The 17054-nt window shown below is 37.8% G+C and overlaps 1 protein-coding gene across 3 annotated transcripts in view; it reads left to right on the top strand.

The window, feature by feature from the left end:
- ZFYVE26 (zinc finger FYVE-type containing 26) overlaps positions 1-17054 on the top strand; it is a 53765-nt gene that overhangs the window by 32754 nt on the left and 3957 nt on the right. For 2 of the 3 annotated variants that reach the window (XM_081955184.1, XM_081955183.1), the window contains 15 exons: positions 933-1031; positions 2238-2395; positions 2599-2768; positions 5273-5301; positions 6086-6222; positions 6696-6916; positions 7615-7762; positions 8959-9168; positions 9985-10203; positions 13061-13258; positions 14120-14322; positions 14579-14720; positions 15068-15127; positions 15837-16019; positions 16600-16644. In XM_081955184.1, coding sequence (XP_081811310.1) covers positions 933-1031; positions 2238-2395; positions 2599-2768; positions 5273-5301; positions 6086-6222; positions 6696-6916; positions 7615-7762; positions 8959-9168; positions 9985-10203; positions 13061-13258; positions 14120-14322; positions 14579-14720; positions 15068-15127; positions 15837-16019; positions 16600-16644 — 2222 coding nt within the window. The remainder of the gene's footprint in view (positions 1-932; positions 1032-2237; positions 2396-2598; positions 2769-5272; positions 5302-6085; positions 6223-6695; positions 6917-7614; positions 7763-8958; positions 9169-9984; positions 10204-13060; positions 13259-14119; positions 14323-14578; positions 14721-15067; positions 15128-15836; positions 16020-16599; positions 16645-17054) is intronic. The other variant, XM_081955185.1, reaches the window with a different exon arrangement.

Genomic DNA, 17054 nt, shown 5'->3' with positions numbered 1-17054 from the left:
ACGTATAAAGAGAGTAAACAGAGAGTACCACATTTGTGTTTCTCCCATACTCATGGTTCATTTTTCCAAATTTTCTGTTTCATTTGTATTGCAGAAAGTTAAATGAGTCAGACTTTTCTCTTCACTTAGATTCCTCCCCACCTCACGTTAATCCCAAAGATAGTCATCCTAAAAATGTGACTCGTGTGGGAAAACAATTGGTCTACGTGCTCGTTAACTGTCATAGCTTAGAGCCACTTAACTCAATATCAAAACCTTGTGAATTGTATGGGCTTCATCACACAAAACTCTCAAAACTCTCAACAGTAATTAAGTAGCACATAAATTATGAGAGTTGAGCTACTTGAAAAATTGAGAAAGTTGTAATAGGTGCTGGGGCCTGATATGGAAGCTAATACTTCTTCTATCTCATGTTCTTTGAAAAGCTAACTTTATTACAACAGAAGTCACTGTTGCTACTGCTCCTTATATAGCAACGCCTGCATTTATAAAGCAAAAGAAGTTCAAACTAAAGAATGTTTAGGAACTAATACGTAAAAAGTATATACAAATCCCCACACATCAATTTTCCTCTTATTACTTGGAGACAGATCTGAACCATAGATTTGATGAATTATTTGTGTGTGTGTGCTCACACATGTATGTGCATGTCTGTATAGCATATATATGTGTGCGCGCGCATGTATGTGTATGGTTATACATTTATATTCTTTTGAATGCAGGCATCAGAATTTTATATTTTAATGTGTGCCAATGTGTTCACAGAAAGAAGTGATAATAAATCATCTGCAGCCTGTACAAAATCTTTTGTCACTTCTGTCACCTGAGTTTTTGAACAAGTTTGAACAATTGTTTTTTGACCCAGTTTATCTAATCTTTACTGATAAATATAAATTGCTCAGTTTCTTAACAGCATTTTCTTTCTGTCTTAGATTCTCTTATTCTGATGCAAGAGAATTTATGTCCGGGATCTGAATCTGACACCTTATCTAAGTCAGAGTCAACAGAGCCTTTTCCAGCTAGTTCTCCTGGTGAGAGAAAGATTTAACACCCAAACTCTTTTCTTTCTCTTTTTTTCATTTTTTTTTTTCAATTTCGAATTGCTTTTATGACTGTGGAGGAAAAAAATATAGCAATTTATACAAAGTGGTGCTGCTATCCCAAGGCCTTATGGACCTGGCTGTTCTCTCAGGCCTTGGGTTAAAGTATTTGGAGCCACTTGATGGATATATTTCTATTTGTCTTTGATGTTGGTTGAATTCACTAGCTTGTTTTCTGTTCTCTGTATTTTACTGCATGGTTATTTTATCTTGCTATATTGTGATCCACCCAGAATTGATCCGGAGTCTGCCAGTATTTAAATTCAATAAAACAGCAGCAATATAATAAATAAAAAAACTGTTAGTGTTATTTCTTATATATATAAAGTTGCAGTTGTTTATCCCAAAGGTCAACCGTGGCCTGGATAATTGAGAATTTCCATGGATCATTGCAATTGTTCAGCTTTGCTATTCAAAAGGCAACAAGTCCATTTTCTTTTCATGATGTAATCTAAGTAGCTTGTAACTCATCTGAAACTATTTTTAATTCTTGGTACATTTCTTAATTTCCCGCGCAGTAAATAACAACTATAGCTGCACTTAAAGGTATCTGTTTTTCAGGGAAGCCTGTACTTTTCATCTAAATGTTAACATATAATTCCCCAAGTATCAGTTGGGTTGTTTCCAAGCAAAACCTTGATGACAAATTAATATTACAGTTTCCCTAGTTTTGTTGAAGACAAAGAGAAACATTTTCCAATATGCCAGTATTGAGTATGAGTTTTCTGTACATATGCGAACATGCATTTTCTTTTCTTAAAAGCTAGATGAATCAATGCAAATTTCCCCTTAATGTAAAACTCTCCAAAAAGGAATGTTTAGGGAGAAAAAAAATAGTTTGCTTCTATTGTCATTTTTCCTGTGATTTTTAGACATTCTTGATTTGGATGAAAACCTACTCTTCCGTTCAAATAAATGTGAATGCTATGCTGATGGAGCATATATTTGTATATATTGTCTGCAAGACAATCTTATATAACTGGAGAGCTGAACCTTCTTTCCGTTAGTAATAATGAGGAACAGATTTTTAAAAGATGATATCTTCTGCAATAGAACACCCAGTGCATTATCTGGTCCTTTTGATAGCAGCAATTCAGTTGTACATTGGCTCTGGTTTGCTTCTTCTGTATCTTTTAGATACAACACATGCTTCCAACCCAAAAGAGAAAAGCCTCCAGCAAGCTGCCTGTGCTCAGGACTTTGTGCCACCAGAGAAGCCCCCACCCAAACAGCAGTGGATCCCAGATGACACAGAAGACACATGCATGGTTTGCAAAACAGAACACTTTACAATGGTAATTGAATTCCAGAACTGGGTATAACAAAAGCTCTTGAATGAGTATTTATCTAATCTCTTTGGAGAACTTTATTTAGCACTGCTCAGTCAAATTGTTCACTGCTTACAAAAAATCCCAAGATTAGATTTCTTGGGTGGATTAAACAGTAACTGCAGGAATGCTGTTGCTCATTCAAATGTCTTCTTTTTTTTATGCCTCAGTTTAATAGAAGGCATCACTGCAGACGTTGTGGGCGGCTGGTGTGCAGATCCTGTTCTACCAAGAGCATGGTTGTGGAAGCTTGTAAGGAAAACCCAGCTCGTGTGTGTGATCAGTGCTACAGTTATTTCAACAAGGAATACGCAACAACTACATCCCAAGACTCAGAAATGTGTGTAAAGAATTTTTTTCACAACCTTCTTTTCTTTGAAATAATAGTTTTTTGTGTGAGAAGCAGTTTTACTTCAGATTCCATAATTCCTGATGACTATAGTGACAAGGGATTCTTCAGACTTTAGTTTATAAGGCACCAGGTTATTTTGGGGGGGGGACAGATGGACCTGTATTAAATGAATATATTATTGTTGTCTATAAAAATTAGCTTTCTTTTTTACTTTTTTAATGGTTACATTTTGTGCGGGAATGTCACTGCGTTAAAATTGTTTGCTAGCCTGAACTGACTGAATTGACACTAAATAGTTAAACTAAAAGAGTTATTGCGCAGGTCATAAAAGTTCTTATCTGACATTGATGTACTGCGCATGCTTCACACATTCCAGAGAGCTACTTCTGATCTTTGTCCGTCTGCCAGGAAAACTGGGAGACGGAACTCTTTTATCAAAATGTAACAATTAGTTAGATTTGTTTTATTTCCATTTATTATTTTTGTATTAAAGTTTGTTTATTAATTAGAATATGTTTCTCCAGAATGTCTATTTCTTTTTCTTCGCACCTTAAAGAATATGCTGTTGGAAACAGCCCCGATCTAAGACCTCGTCTAGTTCAGGGTGAAATAAATCTTCCCCTGACAGGGAACATACCTCTTCACATTTTTCCTTTTTTGCTTTGTTTTGTTTGTGAATGTTGATTCTGATAGTTCATGAATGAAATGGCATTGTTTAAGAGCTTGGCAGAGAAGAAGAATGAACATGTTAGAGGCTTTTTTTAGGAGGCTACTGATAGTATGTTAGAATCATGAAAAGAGATCTCTTCTTCCCAGCATACATTTATGTATGTACAAATCTTATCTTGCCTTTTCTAAGACAATTTGAGTTGACATAAAACTACAAATTAACAAGATTAATTCATAAAACAATGTTGAAAATATTATAACAGTAGTACTACACAAGTGGAAGTACATATCTGCCCTGAAACATCTTTACAGTAATTATTCAGCTTGAGGCAAATTGAATTATAGTATGAAGTTAATTAGCTGATTACTGTGAACAAACTTGCAGACATTTCCCCTTCTACTTAAGAAGAAACTATTAGTACCGTGTTTCCCCGAAAATACGACCTGTCCTGAAACTAAAGCCTTGCCACATTTTTCGCATGGGCAAAAATATAAGGCCACCCCCAAAAATAAGCCCCCTGGACAATCCCCCGCTTTGGCCAGAGCACCGCTCGCCAACCTAGCAGTATCCCGAAGGTGTCAAGCCGCGGGAACGAAGTGGGGGGCAAAGGCGCTCACATTACTTGGTGCTTTTGGGGTACTGCTAGGTCGGTCAGTGGCGCTGTGCCCAGCTGAAGGGGGGGGGTTGCCAGGCAGCTGCTCTCTTGCAAGCGGGCTCCCGAAGAGCCGGGCACAGCCTCAGGGTCGAATGGCTGTGTTGCACTGTCGCAACAGCAACACAGCAGCCATAAGGTGATCACGCTCGCGAGCAGCCACCCAGCAACCCCCCTTTCCAGCCGGGCACGTTCTATGGTTGTGGGCTGCAGTGTACAACCATAGAACGTACTCCCAGAGCGGCATCCATCCTCCGTTGCGGATTCCAAAGCACGGAGGTAGGATACCGCTCTGAGAGTACGCTCTATGATTGTACGCTACCATAGAGCGTACTTTCAGAGCGGCATCCGTCCTCCGTGCTTTGAAAGCCGGAAAAAAAACCCAGCAGCGGAGATGCCCTGGCTCTGCAGGTACTATAGAGTTAGCCAAGGGCATCGTGAGCCTACGAGTCGTGCGAGCGGGGAGCGGAATAGCTGCTCACGCAACCCCCCTCTCCAGCCATACAGAGCCCCATTCACTCACCTAGGGGCATTCCGAAGGTGTCGAGCCGCGGGAGGCAGAGGGCAGCGAACAGGCGCTCGCGTTGCTTGGTGCCTTCCGGGTACCGCTAGATCAGTCAGCGGCGCTGTGCCCGGCTGGAAAAGGGGGTTGCTGGGCGGCTGCTCGCGAGCGTGGTCACCTTATGGTTGCTGTGTTGCTGCTGCCTCAGCGCAATACAGCCATTCGACCCTGACGCTGTGCCCGGCTCTTCGGGAGCCGGGTCGCAAAGGAGCAGCCGCCTGGCAACCCAAAAACAATAAGCCCTCCCCTTTAATAAGCCCAAGGCCATATTTCGTGGGTCAAAAAAAATATAAGACCCTGTTGTATTTTCGGGGAAACACAGTAGGACAATGCAAACAATTAAAAGAGATACATGTGCTTGGCTTCCCTAGTAGTGGTTCTGCATACAGCTAGAGGATAATCTTCAAACAATCACTATGCTGCTTCCAGGAGAGCTGCTTTGTTGATGGGCTTTATATAGTCTTCATGACTAGGGCTTTTTTTTAGTGAAGGAACCAGTTTGTAAGAAAAACATGTGGTTTAATTTTATTAGCTGCAATATTCAAATTTTATAAATTTTTCAAACTTATTAGAATGGATGTGAAGCATCTTTCTTTTCTTTTTAATAGTTCCAATGAAGAGGATCAGAATCAAGAAGGTAAGAACACATAATAGGCCATGTTCATAAATCTGATCTCTTTCTAGCACATGCCTATAGGTAACCTCAAAAAAAAAAAAAGATGCAAGAAAAACCTTGTTTCATTTTAACGAGAAATCCAAAATTCAATTGTAGTAGAATTGTAAACCTTCCAGTCTGTGTTGCTGCAGGACTAATAACACAGATGAAAATATTAATTAAACTAGCTGCCTCCTAAAAATATTTCAAGATCAGAAAGCTGAGCTATGATTCTTTACGCTTGGTTAAAAATCCTTTAATCTAAAAATACTTTTTGAAAAGAGACCACTAACCAAATAAATACTACAATTTTGCAAACGTTTCAAGGCTGCCAGAAACAAAACAGTGCAAGAAAATATCAGAATAAATTCAAGAGAAATAGCAATGGATAGCATTTTTGTCACTACATTAGTAGTGACAGGAATGAAGTAAAAAAAAACCTGCTAGGAATTTAGCCATCATGTCTCTCTGAGTATTTTATTCCTGCAATGACATGAGAAATACAATGCTATGTCAAAGTCAGATATTTTTAAAGGCAGACTATGTAGAGGGATCGGGGGAGTTTTTGGAAACATGCAATAAGAAAAAAATGTCCTTTGCAATATGTGAATAAATATATAAGTTTAATGTTTAAGGAATTAAAGACCATATGCCGAGTTACTTTCCTATCAAGGTGTATTCTTCCTCCAAATCGTTGAGCTATTTGTGAAATGTGGTTTTTTAAACTTAGTTCCTCTTAAAGTGTGTTTTTTGTTGTTCTTCATAGCAGTTGTATCTTCTGATAATGAATGCTCAGATTACTCTGCAGTGGTACAAATACCAAAGCCAGCAGAATTTGAATGGCAGCTTTCTTTGATGGAAGAAGACAATAAAATGGTGCGCAGCGAATTCTTTTATGAACAGGTAAGTAACTTCTCCTAAATTGTCTTTCCTGTGGTCTCCTAGGACAGGCAGAAAAGACCAAGAGACATTACTGAGGTTTTAGAAAATTACTGAAACAGTAACTTTCAAGCAGTGGACAATGGATTTGCCAGATCTCTAGATTATTGCATTGCAGAATAGTTGAATATTGTTGATTATTGCTTTGTTATGTTTTAATTTTTGTAAACTGTCTTAAAGTCCCTGTGAACTGAAGTGGGAGTAAACTGGATGGATGGATGATAGACAAAAGAGACCATCTCTCTGAAACTAGAGTGAAGAATTATTACTTCCTTGCCTTTTAAAGTAGAGAATATTCTGTAACTGTGTTGGGCTTTGTCTCATGACTTATTTCACCTAACCTATATGGAGCTCTTTTGGCCTCATCCACCAACAGAGACAGTCACACTTTCATTCTTTTTTCTTTTCTTTATTTCTTTCCCTCTTCTAATATTCAGGCTCCTAGTGCATCCTTGTGTATTGCCATCTTCAAACTTCATTCTGACAGCATTGCCTGTGGTCAGCAGTTGATAGACTATTGCTGCAAATTGTCTCGGAGCCTGGCAAACCCTGAAGTGGATGCTGGTCTCCTCATAGACATCATGAAACAGTTGCTTTTCAGTGCCAAAATGATGTTTGTAAAAGCTGGGAGGAGCCAGGAGTTAGCTCTTTGTGACAGGTAAGATGTCAGTAGGCCTCCTGAAAAATCTTTCCATTGCAATGATTTGTCTCCAATTAATCTTTTTGTAGAGTTTTGCAAGATAAATCACAAGCAAGCTCACAAATAATGCCCTTGTATCTTTTATGCTGTTTATTATATTTGAGGGATTATGTGCAGAGTTTATGACTTACATACTTTAAGAATGTCCAAACCTGCCTTGCCATGTGACAGAATATATTTGTGCAAACTTTTGAACAGAGAAGAAAACAATACACTGACTTGCTCACTTTCAGCCAATTCAGTTGCTATTAACTACCCTGGACTTTTAGCACATAATGTTGAACAGATACATAACTGAACCATCTACGCAGCTTATAAAATGGACCCTGTTATATTTAGTCTTAAGAAGAAATCTTAATGCCTTATTGCCTCAAAATTAGCCAATATGAAAGAAAATGTTGCAGCTGGGGTTTCTTCTCCCAAGAATAAAATCAAAATGTGATTTTGCCCTAATTGTGTGTTATTTTGGATAAACTGTGAGCTGTTTTTATCAGACAACCTGAAAAGAAGAAAAAAATAGTATGATTGATCCTTTGCCTCCTCTGAGTTGCAAGTTTCCTCTTGAAATTAAAATACATTTGAAGCTTTCAAGAACCAAACTGAGTAAAATGAATCAAATGCATTTCATTTGTTTTGCTTTTTTCTTCCCACAACAGTTACCTCAGCAAGGTGGATGTGTTGAATATTTTAGTAGCTGCTGCTTATCGTCATGTTCCATCTCTGGATCGGATATTAGAGCCTGCAGCAGTTAGTAGGTTAAGAAATCAACTCTTGCAAGCAGAATACTATCAACTGTCTGTAGAGGTAACACTATAAGAATGATGTAATTGTGAAGTATAGCCTGTGGATTCCTTAATACACTCCTGTCTTTAGTGGGAAGGCACCTCTATGGAAAAATTTTTTATCTTCATTCTCTTTCTTATCAAAGATTTTGAGTTAAGTTTTCAACCTTGGAAATCTTTTTTGGTTTTGATTCTAGATTAAGAAAAATCTAATTATTACTACAAAGTAATAAATAGATTAATCAAATATAATTAATTGATCAAATATTATTTTTAATTATTGGATCTGTAAGTTCTTTAAGACATTCATTGTACCATTATAAAATGTAACATGTATTAAATGTCACTTTTGCTGCTAAGAGTGAGCTATGTATCTTAAATTGTAAATTATCTGCCATCTCCTCAATATTTGAAAAAGCTACCTAAGATTGAATTTCTGATACCATGCTATTCCTATTCAGGTATAATTTATTAATCAGCTTCCTTTATAATCATTTATACTCAGTTACTTGAGTAGCTGAAAACTTTGCCATCGTAGTGGTAGTTAACTTTCTAGACTAGCCTTTCCCAATCTGGTGTCCTTTTAATTCTGACTGGAGAAGGCTGTGCTATGATTTCCACTGTTAATGTTGTAGATAATCATGCTTAATTGTATTTCTTACCCTACTAGTGGTTCATTTAATTTGTATTTTCTTTACTAATTATCAGAAATATTTGGAGCTTGTTGCAGAACCCTCTACCTTAACATGCTAAAAGTTGAATTTGGGGTTTGCTCAGCCTCTAAGCTACAGTTTTTTTCCTATAAACTGTGACTTACCTCTAATGCTATTTAAAAAGTTACTCATTTTTTAAGGAATTGAAAAAGGTATTCTGCCATCTGAGTTTCAGTAAAATAAATGATTCTTTGATAAAAAGGAACTCTTATATTCTGAACAGAAATTCTCAGTGTGATTTTCTTCTTTTTAGAGAAAAGTGTATATTTCTAACGTTTGTTAGGCAAACAGTAATTCTAATGATAGTCAGTAGGCTTTTGTTATATCCATAGTGGTATAAACCTCTGATGCATATGAACAGTACTTATGAAATGCCTTTTTTAGTTATCTTGGTCTATATTTTTTAAATAACTATAGCAAACCTATATTTTTTAAATAATTTAGCTATAGTAAGAATGAATCTTTAAAAAAAAATCTTAATTCTTTGTGGTAACCTGGTTTTTAGGTTTCTACTAAGACTGGTCTGGATCCCGGTGGAGCATGGCATGCATGGGGCATGGCTTGTCTTAAAGCTGGAAACCTGACTGCTGCCAGAGAGAAGTTCAGTCGATGCTTAAAATCCCCTCTTGATTTGAATCAACTCAGTTTGGGTTCCCGTCTGGTCCAAGAAGTGGTTCAGTATCTAGAAACCACAGTGAAACCAATTCTTTCAGTGGTAAGGCTGTACTCCTGCTGAAGGCATTGAATACTGGGGGCATTGAATAACCTAGTCTTCGCTGGGTTGTTAGGATAAAAGACAGGACAATGACTCTGTATTTGTGTGTGTTTCTATGAACTATTTGAAGAAAGCTGTGATTAAAAGAATTAATAAATTGTCTTGGGATGTTTGTTTTAATTAGCTGTATAGCTGATTGATTGCAGTAAAATGTGTGCTTGAATATAAAAACAAGATATGGTTCATTACTAAAACCTGCCATTTTGTTATGCCCTTGACTTGTGAACGATCTGAAGTCCTGACAGCCGGCAACTGCTGAGCCGCGCCTGATTGGCTAAGGCACAGCTGGCTAAGGCGCAGCTGGCTGAGCGCGTTGATTCTATTGGTTGCCCTGCTTGGCAGCTCTAGTATAAATAGCTGTCAAGCAGGGCAAGGTGCGATTGTAAATAGTAACCGTTGACTCTCGTTCTGTTAATAAAAGCTGTTCTAATTTACCTCAGCCGCTCCACGCCTCCTCTGTCCTCACAGCATGTAACACATTTTGTCAAAGTATGACAGATTTCCCGCCTAAGAGAAGAGTAACTAGAAATCTCCCATTCAGGAAGATTTGGGAAGGAGGAAATCACTTCCTCCCTTTTTTCCTCATAAAGTTTCTGTTCTGTTTCACAAACGGTTTCAAAATCTCTATATTTTTTTTAGAATAGCAGTTGTGTGGGGTAACGTGGCCCGTTTCCACAAGGAGAAAAATGCTTTTGAGGGTTCTGTCGATAAACGCTCTGAGTTCAGCCTGTGACTTCTGATTCTCTCCCTTAATAGCAGGATGATGACTATTTTGCCACTCTGAAAGAACTGGAGGCGATACTGAGGACACGAAGCCTGTCTCTAGAGATGACACCAGAGGGGAAGATGCAACACAACAGCTATTATCAGGAATGCCTTTTCTACTTGCACAATTATGGCACCAATCTAGCAATCATTAGTTTTTATATGAGGCATGACTGTATGCGGGAAGCTCTGCTGCATTTGTTAAATAAGGTAGGGAAACTCCATTCTACTGGAATCTGATTAAGGACTTGGAAAATAAAGTGCATGCCTGTAAGTTGACCAAAGCATGTTTCATAACTTTCATATTCTGTTGGTTATAAACTTGTTTTTGTTAACCCTTGCAATTTTTCTTGGAGAATAGTCCTTGGGAATGGGGGAGAGACTTGATGGCAAGTCAAGTCTGTTTGTTCATTCATTTATTAATTTATTGAACTTAATCAAAATACCTCTTAAAAATTTCAATTACAGCTATCATTAAACAATTAAAGTATCCCCTGTTAAAACACCAACCTAAATGACAAGAAAACTGAAAATAAATAAAATAACAAAAAATATGCATTTTAATCCAACTTTTTGTTTGCCCAAATCTTCATTGATATAAAAGTGTTCTTTGGATGATATCACTTTTCCTTGAACTAAAACCTGTATGTTTCGATGTAATTCAGGTGTCCTATGCATGTGTAAATTTAAACTCTTAGATGATCTCTAAAAAGCTTGTCTGAATGAGTATTTTGAATTAAGAAACTACTTGGTAGGAGCTGTCCTTTACCTTAGTGTTGAATGTATTACCTGTTGTGATTTCTCTGATCTAGCTGTTAAAGCGTGTTGGAGAATAGAATAAAGAATACTATTAGAAGGATAAAATTGATTGATTTAGTTTGTTGTTGTTGAATCTTCTGGAAATTTCTTCCCCGATAAGATTCCTGTTTTTATGGCAACCTCAAGGCTTAGGCAGAAGAAGCTAAAGCCTTCTTCAAGTGCATAATGAGATGACATTTGAATGCAGCTCAGGCAGCTACCTCACTAAGTCACCAAACTATAAGCAGGAGGAGTTGCAACTTGCAAGAATCAGACTTGCAAGTTGATGTATCCAAACTCAATAAAAATAGTTTTAACTTTCCTGTGGTTCATATTGTTTGCTTCATCTAGTCCAGTGATGGCAAACCTATGGCACGTGTGCCACAGGTGGCACACGGAGCCATTTGTGAGGGCACGCAAGGCGCTGCCCTGTTAGCTGGGCAGCGCACATGTGCGCGCTGGCCAGCTGAGTTCACCCTTTTTTAAAGGCATTTTTCGCCCTCCCCAGGGTCCAGAGGCTTTATAGGAGCCTGGGGAGGGCGAAAAGAGCCTCCTCTGCCCCCCTGGAGGCCCTCCGGAGGCTTCATGAGCTACCCTGAAGCCTCCAGAGCGCAAAAAACCAGCCCTACGGGCAAACCAGAAGTTCGGGAACGGACTTCCGGTTTGCTCAGAGGTTCGTTTTGACTGCTCCGGAGGCTTTAGGGAAGCGTCCTGAAGGTCCCTGAAGCCTTCGGAGCACTCAAAACGACCCTCCGAGCAAACCGGACATTACTTCCGGTTTGCTCGGAGGTTCATTTTGACTGCTCCGAAGACTTCAGGGAAGCGTTCGGAAGGTCCCTGAAGCTTTGGAGTGCTCCAAACGACCCTCCGAGCAAACTGGAAGTCACTTCCGGTTTGCTCGGAGGCTCATTTTGACTGCTCCGGAGGCTTCAGGGAAGCCTCCGGAAGGTCCCTGAAGCCTCCGGAGGGCTTCTGGGGGGGCGGGGGAGGCTGTTTTCACCCTCCCCAGGCTCCTATAAAGCCTCTGGAGCCAGGGGAGGGCGAAATTTGCATGGAAAAAATGGGGGTCGCGCCTGTAGTGTGCGCATGCACACTGGGGGGGGTGTCGCGCATTGCATTATGGGTGTGGCATGCCCGCACATGACCCCCCTGCGCTCCCCCCATTTATGGTACGCGAGCCAAATAAGGTTCACCATCACTGATCTAGTCTATATAAAAAAGCTGTCAATAAAATGTAGTTACCATTATACCATTATACCAGCAAATGGTGGGAGGCAATTCTTCCACAATTATAAGTATCTTAGTCACTGTTGGAACCTTCGAACATAGAACATAGAGAACCTTGTTTGTTATTTTGTTGTCATTATCTAGGAATAAACCCTACAATTTATGTCAGGGTTTCAAATAACACCCCTTGAAACGAAAGAAGACTCCGAGGCTTGAAGTTCCTCAAAGTTCCATTTTACTAGAGGTGTCGTAGTGGCACATCTGGGAAAATCCGAATCTGGAAACTTCCAGGTTTTCCCCACCCAAAAGGAAGTCCAAGCCCTTACCCAGCACCCACATGTCCATCACATGGTCCAATCAGACACCGTCCCAACTGGGGATGCCTCCCAGCCACGCCCTCCAGGTGCAGGGCAAAATGTCCTTGACTCTCTGAGAAAGGAATGTTATTGTGACTATCTTACCTCCCACACTCCATATCATCCCCCCTCCCATTTCCCCACAACTTGAATGTGGCAGACCTGAAGGCCCAATGCAAAAGATGGCTTCCAGGCCTGACAATTTACTTTCTTTCTTAGAGAGAACCTATCACTTCATAAAAATATCTCTCCCTCTAAAGGGTGGCTGAGGCTATAAGCAGATACATAATAGGTAACAAAAAGAGTGCTCAGAGACATATCACCCGAGAAGTTCATTTTTCACTGTTAGAACTGCAGATTCTTCAGAAACTATTCACAGAGTACCAAGAGAAGGTTCAGTTTAGCTTGCCTCTCTTAGGTTTCCCTTGCCTGATGCTCGGCAGATATCCTGGGATTACACTTACTCATTGGTTGTTTAGAATCCAAGGTTCTGTTGAATTGGGAATGTTTCAGCAGTGGCTGTGCTCGCTTTCACATAAAAAAACATTTTGATAGTGAGAAAAATAAAGTTCTTTTTTATAGCAGTATATAACTAACTACATTCTGATCACGTAAGCTTTTCTTCTCAGAGTAATTGCATAGATGGTACCAGCTGATTTAACAGTTTGATTTTTTTATTGTTTAAGGAAAGTCCACCAGATGTATTTATCGAAGGCATCTTTATCCCAAGTTATAAAAGTGGAAAACTTCACATGTTGGAGAACTTGCTGGAAACCATAGATCCAGGACTAGAGAGCTGGGGTATCTATCTCATTGCAGCCTGCAAACACTTGCAGAAAAAGAATTACTACCATATCTTGTATGAACTGCAGCAGTTTATGAAAGTAAGAGTTGAAATGTCTTCCTATAACATAAGCATTGAAAAATTTACTGAGAACTTTACACACAAAAATGTGGTACTTAGCCAGTTTGTTGTAGTAGTTAAGTTGCTGGCCTAGCAACTACCGTAGGAGACTGTAGTTCTACAGTAGATCATCCTTGGGCATGAAAGCCAGTTAGGTGTCTTTGAGCCAGTCTATCTCAGCCTAACCAACCTCACAACAACCTTCTTTTGTAGAAAACGGGAACTTCATATCAGTTTTTTTAGGATATACCGGTATGCTTTTGTTTATTTGGAAGAATTTTTCAAAGCTATTCCCAGTTAAAAAAAAAAAAGAATACCTGTGGATGACGGGGTTACCTCAGGTTTGGGAAAAATTGCAGAAGAAAAATGTAAAGGCTAGTCTCATGGCCTCAGAAATGTTTAATATGTGGTGAAGATATTTATAAATGGTGGACTTCTGACCTAAGTTCACATATACGTATTCCTGTATATTTGAGGATTCTTTGAGTTTGAAATGATGAAAGTCAAATTACACCCCTTTGGATGTCTTGTTGAATTTTTCCCCTTTAAATAGATTTTTTGGAAAGAACAAAATGATGGAAAGGCATAAATGAGTTAAGAAGAGTTCTTGTATCACTTCCCTCTTTCTCAGTATTTGCAATGGAGACAGGGGATTGCATGAAGTATCTAATATACACAGAGTTTTCTGAGCAGGTTCAGATTCTACTGTACAGTAAAATATGTTAAGCAGTGGCTCCCCAAAATCAGAATTAGACCAGAATTAGACCAGCTCAAATGTTATCTCAACTGATCAGATAATTTGAAAGCTTCATTTGTGTTCAGAAGCCTATCTGTTTTCCAGGATCAAGTCCGTGCTGCTATGACCTGCATTAGATTTTTCACAGACAAGGCAAAGTCTTACACTGAGCTGAAAGAAAGGCAAAAATGGCTCTTAAAGGTCAAGGACCATCTTAAAGTTTATCTTCAAGAAGTTTCTAGAAGTTCAGGAAGAAAAAAGTTTGCATGCTCTTTTCGCAAGAAAATGTCTGCTCCTGATGTATCAAGGTATTAATAAAACAAAAGTTGGGCAACGTTTTTATCAGCCAACAATTTGTTATTCAATTATTTAGTAGTAATGTAATAACATGTAATTCAGGACTTTTCTGTAAGAGCACACAGACTTACCTGAATGGCCCACTTTAATTAGGGTTTCTAATTCGTGTTTTGAATTTCATCTAAAATTTTTCTTTTGGATGTTATTTTAATAATTGTCTGCATTTATTTATTAGAATACGCACTAAAACATATTTCCCTAAATTAGGCACATCAGTACAGTTGAACTTCAGATGGAAGTAACAAAATTCCTCCATCGTTGTGAAAAGTCAGGAACTTTATCTGTAGGTGATTTACCTGTGCCTACCCTATTTGGAAACAATCAAATGAAGATTGAGGTTGCTTGTAAGGTATGGAATTCCACTTAAATTTATTAGTGTGGTTTTACAAATTGAAATGGAAGACTGAACTGATTGGTGAACTCCACACCAAAAACATGTAGATTGTTTATTGAAGTTAACCCAAAAAGTCACATAGCATTTTCATTGTGAATTTTGATTTGAAAGAACAGTGACACAGAGAAGCAGCATTTCGCTGTAGTTTTAACATGGCAATTCTATGGCTGAAATTCAGGAAAAAAAATAGAATACATTGTTATTTCAGGAGCTATACCCAAAGCTCCTGATGGCTTTTCATTCACATATGTCACTCAATTTTCCCTTTTGTTTCTTTTTCTGCGGCTGCAATTTTTCATCAGGTCATGTTGGAAGGCAAAAACATTGAAGAAGGATTTGGGATTTCATTTAGAATACTGCAGGTATATTGAATGAAGATGCTTTATATCAAACTTTGACTCTTTACACATGACATTGAAATAGTTCAAGCAAACCACTGCATTATTTTAATGTAATTTTAGATATTTATTTGAACTTTTAATAATACTTTTATTAAATATTACAGTTGAAAAGATAGAAACTAATATAAAGTAGAATATGTGTAAGTTGAAAAGAAAAATTACAAAATGCAGAAAATGAAAAGAAAAAGAAATGTATAAAGAAGTAACTTCCCCCTTCATCACAAGTGTAATTTATCACATTCTCTTAAAATAGAACAAAAGCTCTCTTCTCATATCTTATCACTTAACTATAAACAATATCTTAAAACTTCATGATTCATTCTTTATCAGCAAAAGACCATTTAAGTGTTACCAGGATTAACCACATATCTATTTTAATATTGATCAAATAAACCAATTTTATATTCCTTCTCTTTACTTTTAACTTGGTTTTAATCCCTCCCATTAAGTTCTAGAACTTGATTTCTTCTCATTTTTTTCCTTTGTCCTTATCAGAAAACCTTTCAAAACTTTAACAGGTGTCTTTTGGAAATACAGTATAGAAAAGTTAACCAAATCATTCTTTCAGTTTTTATTTGTATGTCCCTTTTAATGATTGAAACATCAACTAGCTTATTTCTATGTACAGTACATCATAGTTCTCGAAGTAATATTTTGTCCATCTTCTTAGGACTTCCAGCTGGATGTTGCTGCTATATACAATAAAGTGGCTAGGCAGCTGGTGAAGCAGCAGACCTACAGTGAGATCAGGCAGCTCATTAAATGTATCAAGGAATCTGGTGCTGCAGATAAAAATGATGGGGACAATGTCATCCTCAGTTGCTTGAATGAGTTTGATTCTATCCCTGCTGAGGTAACATTGACTTCTTTTATTAAAAATTATCTTTATTAGGTTTTAACATCTTACATTAAAATACAAACTAACATAAAAAGGGAAAGACTAGTTGTACTTCTTGTAGTGTTAGGGAAGAGACACGGATGTTTTTTCTTCTGTCTTACATTATTATTGAATATTTTAAAAGCCAAACATAAGTCCCACTTTGCTAGTGATTCTTTCATAGCCAATGAATGAGTTATGTCATCCTTATGTCTTAAACCTACAATTTGCTAACAGGATACTCAAGCACCCCATCTAGTGCTTAAATGAGGAGAGTTACGATATCTTCATTTTGGAAAGGGGTTGGATATATGTTTATGCCGCAGTTGTGGGCATCCCTTTAAGTCTCATAATTGGATCACATAGTCCAATAAAAGCTTCTAATGAAATAGCTGCTTACTGTATTTTTTTCAGTGGGTAGGACTACATTTATAATTGCTTCTTTGATTCTATGGTTAATTGAAAGCAATCTATAAGCAACCATATCAGTGTAAGCAATGTTTCATAGTTCATCTCATGATCTTTCCACCATTTTTATTTTCTTGCTGGGATCTAGGAGTTGGATAATTTAATCCAGGATATGGACAGTGATGAAAACAAGGTGAGTAAAACAAGGATTTTTTTCTCCTGGATATGAAGTAATTTTTGAAAATTCTTATTTATGTATATGGTGTGTTTGCTCACTCATTCTTGTAGATACAATATTTTATCTATTCGTATTATTCTAGGGCTATCGTATTCAACAAGTGTATGAATGTGGTTACTGATAATTCTTTACCAACATTGATGTTCATAATGATGTATTCTTCTTAAACATTATTAGAAAGTTAATTTGAAATGAGTTGTTCCCATGCATTTCCAAAATATATAAAGGTTAAAGGGAAGCAAATATTTATCTTTGCCCTATCTAAATTTCAGATTTTGATTCATTAAGTGGTACCATGTATGTAAGGTAACATACCACTTTACAATTTAATGATAATCAGTGAGCATGGATACTGATAAATCAAG

Source organism: Natrix helvetica, assembly GCF_964273705.1.
Source record: "Natrix helvetica genome assembly, chromosome: 1".
NCBI lineage: Eukaryota > Metazoa > Chordata > Lepidosauria > Squamata > Natricidae > Natrix > Natrix helvetica.
Note: the sequence above shows the minus strand (reverse complement) of the source record. Positions and strands in the feature narration are given on the sequence as shown.